The sequence below is a fragment of the Euwallacea fornicatus genome, chromosome 34, assembly GCF_040115645.1.
Source record: "Euwallacea fornicatus isolate EFF26 chromosome 34, ASM4011564v1, whole genome shotgun sequence".
Classification (NCBI taxonomy): Eukaryota; Metazoa; Arthropoda; class Insecta; order Coleoptera; family Curculionidae; genus Euwallacea; species Euwallacea fornicatus.
In genome coordinates, this window is record NC_089574.1 from 194,717 (window position 1) to 207,153 (window position 12,437).

The following is a 12,437-nucleotide window of genomic DNA, read 5'->3' on the forward strand; positions in this document are numbered from 1 at the left end:
AGTTCCTTTTAACGATGCCTCGAAACAGTGTAGGAGTCTCGTTTAATTTCCTTAAATTGAACCAGAAACTAATAATTGATTAAATGACTGGACAACATGGCAATAAACAAAATTATGTCAGATTGAGGTTCAGATTACGTAAACGAAGAGTCTAATGGTAAGAGAATGAAACAAATATTTCTCTTATTAGGTTGCGTCATTTGAAGTTTCTTTGATCTGAACCATGAAATGGCATTTATCTTGAAATCGATGTTTGCTTCTGTTTTAGCGGAATAAATTCCCGAACGTGAAAACCGAATAATCGAAGTTTCTAAAAGAGCAGGACTGACTTTTGTAATGAGTGTCCAAAGGATCAATTTACAGTTCTTAAAAAAATTGAAAAAACATTTATTAGAAAATTTTTCCGTTTCGAAAATTATGAGCTAGCTAGAAGTGGTTGATATTAGATATTTTTCAACTGATCTGGTTGGCTGGCAGTATCATCGGAGATCAATGATCAGCTTATTTTACTAGAATCTTGCCGTTTGCCTTAGAGTTTTGCGCAATTACGATGAAATAAAACCACAAAAGTATTTTTGAACAATGTCCATATTATATTTTAATTCCCACATACACACACGGCACGTTGTGAACCTCTTGTCTTATAATTGTAATAATAATATGTATTTACATTGTAGAACGCGCTGCTTTAAGATATACATTTTGAATCATGAAGCTCCCAGAGGGAGCGTATTTCATCCAAAGAAATGAGAAAAACAAACGACCGCTGTCCAGCGGGACCCTTGTCCGGCTGTTCAACAACAAATTTCTTAATTTACAACTCCTAGCTGTACATGTACAATCGGATGTGTTAGCATCAATTTTTCACAAGATTTCTTTAGTATCGCATTCGCATTCGCAATATAATAGTATAGTGTAAAACTTTATGATCATTATTATTCTTTTTTTTGTTTAAAATTACTTACAATAACTTGCCTTAAATAGTAAATATAATTCTTAATTTTAAAAAGTCAAAAGCGTCCACAGAAGGAGTACGGTTATTGCTCTTTGATATTGCATATACAAGCCATTAGTTGGCCATACATTGAATAATTTAATTTATCAATTAGTTTATTATTTTTCTTTTTTAATAAACATTTATGTATCCAATTTTCCCCACATTTCTTGCACTCTAATGCAACTTTACTGTCTCCGATAGCAGCGGTTGGTGCGGGGAAAATCGGACGAACAATGGACCGGGGGTTTTGCGAAAACACAAGGACATTTGGGTGGGTGGTAATACACAAGGTGGCACCACCAAGCCACAATATATTATAATAATTTTATATCCACTACTTTAATTATTAATTGTTATAAATTAGGGTATACATATTATAATATGTATATCAGTAATAATTATTATTCATATCGTAATATCAATATATACAACGTGTATACATCCAATAAAATAACGGCTTTTTTGGTATAATAATAGTAATAATAAAGGAAAACTCAACACGTTATATCAATATAATAATATAAAAAACTAATAAAATACCACAGCGCCACGAGGAGGCGCCAATATAAATATAGGAAGTCGAGTGCCGCCACCTTTTGTCTTCTACTACACCTAAACTTGTGTTGGGACACTCGCTTTAATACTTCACAGTGTTTGGCCTGGATCTAGAGGTTATTAGTGACAATTGACTTAAGTGCTGACGGATGGGTTTGAGTACTTTTGACTATTACTTACTTAGGCTTAGGCCCGCAGACTTCGATACAGACCAAACACCTGACGGGAACTAAACTTTTTGGACAGCACAATTTAAATTTCAGTGTATTTTATAAGGCCCACGATATATTTTTCTTAAACAAGAAAACCTGGAAACTTAAAGGTAATTGTTTTTTTTTATTAATATTGTCGAGATACCTTTTCACTTTTAGGTTATATTTATAGTTACTGGAAAATAACGTTTACTAGCCACTACCAATAACTTATTAAACCCTTTGACAAGGCGGTTTGCAATTTTGGTTTAATTATTTGCAAATCTCCTGTTCAAAGCTCAAAAGAATCACATCAAAAGCTCTCTCTCGTAGAATCGTGAATAATAGTTTTAAATCACTTTATTAAGTACGATTTTTTTATTTATTTTTTTGTGTTGGTTAATTTTTTTTTTGTTCTTAAACTCTTAGTCCTTAGTAGTTATTCTTAAGTATTATAATCCTCAACTGCCTCGTGGAATTATTAATATCCCAGTATATTATTATTCGTATTTTTGAGGTGATTCTTCACAGCAACTGCCGAAATAGTAGCAAATGTGCAGCTGATATGTTGTTGGTAATTCTTTTACGTCTTTTAGGCGCCTTTTTGAGAATTGTTTGAACCGTTTTTTTCGGAAGTAGTATCGGTGGAATTTTGGATAAAAACGAAGAACTGACTTTTTTAGATTTTTGTGAGCTAGATCAGTTTCCATCCAGAGATAGAGAATCCTAAAATAAACTTTAACTTTCACGCCCGGTCAAAATACAATAATTGAAAATTCTCAGTCTGCTTTTATTGCCCAATTAGAAATGTATTGATTATGGGGTGTCGTGTTTACCTAATAAATATACTAATCTGCTTCTCGTTTGATTAAAACTCTGTTTCTTCCTTAAGCGATTCCACATTTCACCGTTTTTGTTTATTTTTAGTATGATCAAAAACTAACTTCGACATACTGAAGGAATTTTTTTCCTTCCTTGATCTACTTGTTTTATTCTCTTTCAGCTTATTATCTCTGGAACTGCTTTGAGTGCTCACTGAATAATTCTTATCCTAACATGTTCTGGCTTATTAAATTTGTTATAGATTATAGATTTCGCAAATTATCCTCCCATGAAAACTGAGCCTCTTCGAATCCTGGAGGCGCTTATTTCCAGAATTTTCCACACCAACTTTAAAAATTATTATCCAGGCATTCAAAAAGAAAAGCATTTTTTCAAATAGTTGTTCGTCTTCTTTCGATTTTTCATTATCTACATGTCTTATTGTGCCTCCCAACTTTTCTTTGTAAATATCAGTTATTTTCACCGTCTCGAATATTCACTTCATAAACAATCATTCCTTTAGACAAGTCTTCAAAATATTGAATTACTATCTCAAGATCGAAACTGACACGCTCCTCCCAACTTCTGAACGTCTTTTTGAATAAAATTATCGCTTTCACGTGAAAAAAAAATTAAAACAGACTTTCCTCTACCTAAGTATTGCTCTGGATTAGACGTAAACGTACTAAACAAACAAGGTTTTTCACATAACCAATCTTAAACTTTTTTTTACAGAGATTATTGTTACAAACCTCCTAGGAAAACATTCGATTTTGGAAAAAACCTCGCTGAGAAAGAACTAATAAACAACCCTCATTGACAATAGTATTGACATATTTTGTTAATATACCTTTGGTCAGTGTGCCGTTTCATTTGTAATTTTTTTCATAATATATCGGCGTTTAATCGTTCTCACATTTATAATACCTATCTACTTCTCACGTACCGACAGCCAAATATAATGACTAATTAGTTAAAGTTCAAAAATCACAAGTTCCTTATGTGTAATATGCACTGATGCAAAAAAATGTAAGTAGAACGGGAAAATAGGCAAAATATAATCAAAAGGGTGAAATTTTCTGCCGCGTGATCAAACTCACAAATTTGAATACAAAGTATGAATGAAAAGTAACATTATCCATTCGCAGGTTTTGCAACAGTGCATATTACCAAATATTATTATCGATCTACTGTTCTATTGACGCAAGACTATAATACTGTGGCGTATATAAATGGAATGAAATATCTTTTACATAAATACGTTATGGTAGATTATTAGTTATTTTATTCAGATGAGCCCTAAAATCTGCCCTAAAACCTGTTGACTTTACTTTGACGATGACTGATCTGCTCCTAATCATCTAAACTTGGGGCGGATGCATCATACGCGCATTCTTTGGATTACGCATCAAAGACATCTGCCCTTAACTTCAATTATGATAATTGACATGTACACTTTCCTCGGTTTAAAAAAATACCTTACAATCTGCGCGTATATAAAAAAGTTTCTAACTAACCTTCGTCTAAATAATATAAGAAATTCTTTCATGTTTTTTTTTATTTCGACGTCATTATCTTTGTTCATCGGTTTGTCGAACTCGCTTCAAGGCCTCTTCATCAAAAATAAATTTCTTTGATGAACCAGCCCGAAATCAACACATGTTTACACTTTAGCATTTCATGGAAACGCTCCTTAGCATCTATGAATATTAAAAGTTTTGTTCAGCTAACTATCGTCTTTGGTATGACACCAACATCGCGTGGACCTTCCGGCTTAAGTCACTAAAAACTCTCTTTAACTAAGATTTGGCAACGTTCAATTTAAATATCCTATCTATACGTACAATTATTTATCTAAAACCATAATAGTTCAGAGTAGGTAGTTAAAGCCAGACTGATAGTGGTAAAGGATTTTTGAATTGCGGAGGAAATCTAAATGAAATTTTGATTTGAAGCAAGAAATAGCGGTCTCCAATTTTACGCTTGTGTTTAGATCTTTAACACATCTTACAGGTTTTAACCGAAGTTGTCTTCCATATTTAATTCGTCTCAAACCCTTCATGGTGATGATGTATGAATATCTCAAGAACTTTTACATTGACACGAAAGTGTTGAATATAAAAATGGTAGCCATTCTTAACTAACTTTTCAAATAATATAAGAAGAAATGAAAACGAAAAATCAAAATTTTAAATTTATTTTAGATATTATTGGAGAATTAAAAAAACTATGATTGGATCCTTCTTGTCAAAAATTCCTCCAATTTTGAGGATAAATCAGGCTAGGTTATTGAAAGATCTGAAATGGGCGATGTTAGGCCAAAAGCGGATTTCTCAAAAGTTCTATTAATCAAATATTTTTCCATCGTATATGGGACAGTAAACTCAATCCATAAAGTAGAATAATCATCAAAAGAATGTCTAGAATCTGTGGAGAGAAAATTAGTTAAATTGCACATCTTCAGCTAAAAAGAAATATGTATGTAGGACTCTTTATAGATGGAAATTATTCGATATTCCATTTATAATGTATAACAGTAAATAACAATAAACAAATTTCACGTAACACGGATTTCACGTCACGGAACGGTTCAGTCACGGTTGTCAAAATTGATTTCAAAGTTAAACTATGATTTCCAAAAATTCGAAACCTGAAGTGACTGAAATTGTTGTAAATTGTTTATAGATATTTACTTAGTCTTCTCTATTTTTTGAGACATTACAAGTACGAATTGGAGACTGGTTTAAATAGTGTCTAACTACGTATTACTTACATCATCCAGCTACTGTGCGCTATATCGCCGGAAGGTGCACTGCGATCCTTGGCAGACAAATATACAGCATGTTAAAATAAGAGGTCCGCAATGAGAAGTTAACGCGTAATATGCGAAATTTACCCTCCACCTTAACTCGTAATAATTGCTATGTAATTGGGTTCACTCTATATTATCCAATGGACTTAATTTAAGGTTATTATATCGTGGCGGTTTGTACTGAGGAAATATCCTTGTTTTACGTAATCATTCCATTCAGTCAGAACTCATAATAAGAATTATTATTTTACCTACTAACTTACTCGATAGACATCAATACATTAACAAGCCTACACCGGCTAAAACAATAAAATATATTAAAAATAACATTATAACGACAATGGAAATGACATAGACCGGGCGACTTTACATTTACATGATTGGGTAGTCAATGCCGAAACGCGTAACAAAAGGATAGCGTTAATCGCCCAATAATTACTTATTACTTTTTTCGATAGAATATTCACATCATAATAACGAGAAACATTAATATATTATTACACTTTGAAAATTGATCGTGTCTTCTCTAACATGGAGACAGATCTAGGCTTAATATTTCTTAAAAGGGGAAATACCACGATGGATTTAAAATATCTAACGGCTACAAGTTTGTGCGGGCCATACAGAACAACAAGCCAGGGACACCTCTTTTGCTTCATTTCGAAAATTTACCAAAGGTCTTTGGTTGAATCATAGCTGTCGAAGAGGCAAAAGGGGGCCAAGTTTATAAAAAGGTTTTTCATTAAAATGCTTGTTTCACCTGTATATTAATTAGCTTACTACTACCTAATCCAAGCACTAAAAGTTGTCTCTTTGATTCGACAATGCTATTAAAACGATCGACAGGGTAAAATACGCGGTTAAAGACTTATCAAACATAAAGATAGAGAGATTCTTGATGATACTAAGTTGAATCGATAAACGCGCATTAGAGCCCCACATATCTAAAACTGAACAATGTTAGTCTGTCTGGTCCGACTAATTATAAATAATTTCTGTTTAACAATAAGTAAATATATACACATCTTTAAAACTGCTAATGGCCTACGTGGCCAAAGGCGCGAACACTAACTTAATAAAACAACCTAATGTAAGCACAGATTTTCGTCCTGTTTATAACTAGAAGAATCAAACAACGGAAATGGTTAAAAACAACTAACAACTGATTTATCTTCTGCCAAAGGGAAGTTCTGCGAAATATAACATTTTTTTTTAAACACAACCCATTTTAACTTGGAAATTGTAGTACTTACTATGAAGGGCGATGAAGGATAGGAGTTGCGCAATTTTAGGTAAAGTTTGAGATCAAATTAATCGCCTCAATGTGTTTTATCTATAAAGGCTCTCCAAATTGCGTTTTTAAGACTCCAGCGTTTCCACAGAAATATTCAGGGTTAACATAGAATCTATATCCCTCCAAAAACTTTTTAATTTTCCTGAAAAATTTCTTTAAGAAGGAGAAAGGTAAAATTGGAAAGGTAGTTAGTTTTAGGATTAGAACGTGAATAGTTTAAGATACAGCTGGGCACAAAGGGTAGTCTCTATCGATGAGAGAGCATTGTTTAGAATTTGTTAGAAGAAGAGGGAAGAAGTTGAAATGTGAAATCTTTCAAATTAAAAGAATTGCAAGTAAGGATGTAACTGAGGTCACGAATAATTTTATAGTAAATTGTGATCATATGGAAAATTAGAACCTGGAGTCTTAGTAGAATTACATATGATACCCTTTTTAATGTCATTCACGCTTTATCATGGTAAATGTTTATCGACTAGATAGGAGAATGTTTAGCACGGAGCAAGTTTTTCCTTCACTCGATTTCTTTTAAAAATTAGTTCTAAAAAATTGGTGTTTAGTACGTATCAATACAATATATTGGGCAGCAAGAGCTTTAGGTAATTACTGAAACAACCAAGCATTTGATGGGCTTCCACTTAGCACTGATTTAAACCCGATTAAGCATGTCGGGTACATTGGTGGTAAGATATATTACACGCGACAACTAAAACGAAGCGCTGATCTTTGAATTTCTTCTCTTGCGGCGTGGCAAATAGCTCAATAACTCAGAATGGTGTTATCAAGATGACAAAATCGAATTAATATAGCGTGATAATAAAAATTTCCACCTTAAAATAATTTAAATAATATGAGTTGACAGTACTTCATCAAAATGCTGCCTTCTCATTGTATTTAGGCATCATTGTTGCCATTCGGATTCCTGCATTTCTTGTCGCTATTATAAATATTACCGATCATTTAATAAAATTAAAATGTGCAAGTGGACGTCACAATTACCTGATTTATTCTCTTGTAGTATTTTTCTGAAAGTTTATTTCATCAATACGGTGTCAAGAGATATTCCAGATAGCCGAAAATCCTCTTAAAATATCATTGAGGATGAAATTAGTACAATGAAAAGGGTAAATTTTTATAGGATTTTTTTTTCAGAAAAATCTGCAAGGTTATCAAATCCAATAAGAGTATAATGGTTCTTATTGTATCTGTCATGAGCTTTTGGCATGGCGAGAGGGGAATTTTTGTATGAAACCTGCAGAGCTTCTTTGGAAGAACGTATTTTCTCTCAACTTTAAGACATGTAGGATGTACTGAAATTGCGAACGAGGTTTCTTAGTTATGTGTATCTTAAACTTGATTTTTTGTTAATCATATTCATTTGATAAAGCGATCCCTCTACTAGGACTCGAAGATTGAATTCTAGATTAGCCTGTTTGTTTGACTAAATCATTCAGGCATTGGGTCAAAATAATTTTCCCTTGAAACTCTACATGTTCCGACTATACCTCAGCTGTTGTACCTAAAAACCGTAGAACCTCCCTTTGAACCCTAAATTAAAAACCATAAACAATACCAAAGCGCCCGTTTCAATTTGTTTACATAATGATCGGAGCGCCCTTTTGGTCCTTAATTATAATAATATGTGAGGATAATGTATCCTATAGAGATACCCTGTAATATATCATATGTAATTTATAGAAACGCAATGTGTTCACATAACCAATAGTGCTTGTGTTTGGTGGGGGTTAGTACCGCCCGATGGGCGACTTCCGCCGAAGTCTGCCACTAACATTAACAGATCTATTAGAACTGCACTACGGGAAAAAATGAGAGAGTTATTGAGAGAGAAAAGAAACGAGAGACCACGGCGGAGATCGTAAGGCGGGAAGCTGCGCAAGACGCAATTACACCAAACATTATACAACAACAAGTGGTAACCGCTCGGCGGGTGCTAAATATTAAATATATCATTAATATACATAATATAAAGGTGAATGTACAAGTGCAGATTTGGTTGTGATGACGTAATCACAGCTGCAGCTGCCGATGAGGACCGAATTGCGGGTCGGAAAGAAACGGAAACGTCTGGGGAGGCGGAGCAGCTCAATGGTAGCCGTTAGTGAATGCGGCTGGGATCAATGGGCCCTGAAACAAACAGAAAGCTCATTTTATTTACACATATTATTGATAGCAACGTTTCAACATGGTTGCATATAGTGAAGGTGAAGGAGCCGAGAAAACCAATTTCAAGTTTTCAAAATTAGTCAGAAATTTATATAAGGAGTTTCGACCGGTATACGGGTATCACCGGTTCTGGTGGAAACATAGGAATTGTGCAAGTGGGAGAAGGATCGCATAACGTGTACCAGGTCTGTAAATATGAAACCGGAATCTTTTAATAAAAAGTATAACTTAGCTGCGCAATAATTATAAAAAATTTTATTAGAAATATTTCCCATCGTTCCATATACATTTTTCCCATCTCTCTGGCAATTTGTGGATGCCACGCCTAAAGAACTGTTGTTCATTTGAGGAAAACCACTCATCGAGCTATTTTTGAACTGTTTCGTAAGAGGCGAAGTGCTGTTCTGCAAGAGCGTGTCCCATCGATGCAAATACGTGATAATCGGATGGTGCTAAGTCGGGTGAATAAGCCGCACGCGATAGTACTTCCCAATGAAACGTCCCAATCGTTTCCTTCACCAGTTTTGCAGTGTGTGATGGTGCATTATCACGAAGCAATATCACCTTGTGTTGCCGTTCTTGATATTCTGGTCGTCTTTCACGCAAAGCTCGATGCAAGTCCATCATTTGTTGTCGGTAACGTTCAGTATTAACTGTTTCTTCAGGTTTTAGCAGCTCATAATAAATTACGCCTTTTTGATCCCACCAAACACAGAGCATTGTTTTCCGTCCATATCGATTTGGTCTTGCTGACGATGCTGATGGTTCGCCTGGAGTTCCCCATGATTTTTTACGTTTGGGATTCTCAAAATAGATCCATTTTTCGTCACCAGTCACAATTCGATGAAGAAATGACTTTCTGTTATACCTGGTAAGCAACAATTGGCAAGTGGTTTTTCGATTTTCTTGCTGTCTTTCATTGAGTTCATGTGGAACCCATTTTCCTATCTTCTGAATTTTTCCCATAGCTTTCAAACGAATGGAAATGGCCTCTCGTGTCACATTTAATTGGTTCGCTAATTGTTGTTGCGTTTGAGCATCGTCCTCATCTAACAAAGCTCGCAACTCGCCGTCTTCAAACTTTTTTGGTGGTTTTCCACGCTCTTCGTTATTGACGTCAAAATTGCCACTTTTGAATTTTTTAAACCGCTCACAGCACTGTGATTTTCCAAGGGCACGTTCACCGTAAGCTTCAACAAGCATGCGATGTGAATCTGCAGCCGTTTTTTTCAAGTGGTAACAGAAAATCAATGCTGTCCGCAAATCGTAATTTGTAGGCAAAAATTCGACATACTCAAAAATATTGCAAACTGTACTGCAGTATTGAACCTGTATTGTATATGATTTGAAAATCATTCTCAGATGTAAATAAGAGATATAGTCCCCTAATAACACGATAAGGTAGTACCTATATTGACCACTAGGGATATTTGGAGGCAAATTCCGGTTTCATATTTACAGACCTGGTAACATGCCTCCTTCAAAGACGCAGGTAGTGGGTTGCGGGGCCAGCAGTTAACATGCGTCGATTAATTGTTTTTTGCATTTATTTTTACGCTTTTTGTTCTGACATTATAAAAAAATTCTACTGCTACCAAGACAGCAAGATCGATACTAATCTGAACATCGAAATGGGGACGTCGCCTGGACTGACTCCGCCCATGTCGTTGGTTTTTGTCACAGGTATATTAAACCTTAGCGGCCCCTTTTCTATTTGCACGATCCCTGTGTTTCCACTTGAACGGGTGATACCTGTATAAGATCATCTATGTAGTGTTTTTGTCTCATATTCTAAAAATCCGATGTCCCCATTACGACCGAAATTTTGTAAAATATTAGGTCGTGTAGCATGAAATGAGTAGATTCTCGAAATGCCACATTCAACTGCGAATAACTTCACTCTAAATCTATATTTGGACTTGACTTTTTTATGTGGAAAAGGCACATTCTTCCTCTTTCGATCAGAGTTTAAAGTGTTAAAAATTATTGAAAACTTTTATTTTTATAAAAAATTTTGTGCGGCCATGCAAAATAGTGAAATTCGTGTGTTAATGAAATATGAGTTCCACCGTGGAACCACAACAGCTCAGACGACTCGTAATATTAATGTGTTTGGTACTGAAGTCACTTCACAGCAAACAATATCTCGTTGGTTCATGAAATTTCGTTTTGGCAATTTTGACCTAACAAATGAACCACGTGGACGACCTTAAACTCAAGTGGATAACGATCATCTGAAAGCCGTGGTGGAAACGAATCCACGTCAAAGTGCGTTCGAATTTTCGTGAATATTCAGTATAACCAAAAAAACAATATTGACTCATTTCACTGAAATTGGTGAGGTGAAAAAGCTGGACAAGTGGGTACCGCATGAGTTGAGCGACATACAGAAAGAACCACGTCTCGAAGCTGGTGTTTCTTTGTTGTGCCGGTATAATAACGATCCATTTTTGTATCGGATTGTTACTTGTGATAAGAAATGGATCCTATATGACAATACCAGACGTTCATCGCAGTGATTGGATCACGATGAACCACCAAAACATTGTGTGAAAAAAAATCTTCATCAAAAGAAGCTTATGGTGTCCGTTTGGTGGCCCAACGCAGGAATCATCCATAACAGCTTCATGAAACCTGGTGAATTGATTACGGCTGATGTCTATTGTCGACAACTGACCGAAATGATGAGGCAACTGACGATTAAGCAGTCAAGATTAGTCAATCGAAGCGCACCGCTATTGTTGCGCGACAACGCTCGGCCACACATCGCGCAAGTCACCTTGGCCAAGCTACAGGAGTTGGAATTGGAAACTCTTCGTCATCCACCGTATTCACCCGACTTAGCACCTACTGATTACCACTTTTTTCAAAATTTGGATAACTTCTTGGTAGGAAAAACATTCAATTCATAGCTGCCTTCCACGAGTTTATCGACTCCCGGCCTGCAGGCTTTTACAGCAGGGGAATCAATGAACTTCCAGTTAAATGGCAGAAGTGTATGGATAATGGTGGTGCATATTTCGATTGACAATAAAAACATTTCATATGAAAAAAAAATGACTAAAGTTTCAATTCAATTCTACTCATTTCATACTACACGACCTAATACTAAGGTAAAAAGCACCGATATGGATAATTAAAAAAAAGATTAATCCATCACTAAAATGCATATTAGGAAACATTTTGAAACGATGAGAGATCTGGTAACATTAGGCTGACTCTTTGTGCGTCAGCCACTATCCTTTCAACTTACTTCGTTGGTCTTTATCTCACACATATTAAACCTTATGTGGTCCTTTTCCTACTTGCACAATCTGTATGTTTGTACAGATTGAACTTGTATAATTCGCTAGAAAACTGAAATTAGAATTTTCGAATGTACAAGGTATCTTAACCTTCAGGATCATAGAAATCTTGATAACTACCAGGTACCTACAGGGTTGGTTGAATGCTAATGGCGCAATTTAGTACTCAATAAAATGTAGTTTGTAAATTGAAAACAATACGGTAACTTCTAGGAATACACGCAAAAAGAACTAAAACTACGAATTTCGTTTTTATTATCCCTCGTTTGTAGCAGTT

General features: G+C 35.1%; 1 protein-coding gene across 5 annotated transcripts in view; it reads right to left on the reverse strand.

The window, feature by feature from the left end:
• Window positions 1-570: 570 nt before the first annotated feature.
• Window positions 571-12,437, reverse strand: part of Rbp6 (RNA-binding protein 6) — a 513,430-nt gene continuing 501,563 nt past the window's right edge. For all 5 annotated transcript variants that reach the window (XM_066299645.1, XM_066299644.1, XM_066299643.1 and 2 more), the window contains one exon: window positions 571-8,816. In XM_066299645.1, the coding sequence (XP_066155742.1) occupies window positions 8,775-8,816 (42 nt within the window). In that variant the 3' untranslated portion in view covers window positions 571-8,774. The remainder of the gene's footprint in view (window positions 8,817-12,437) is intronic.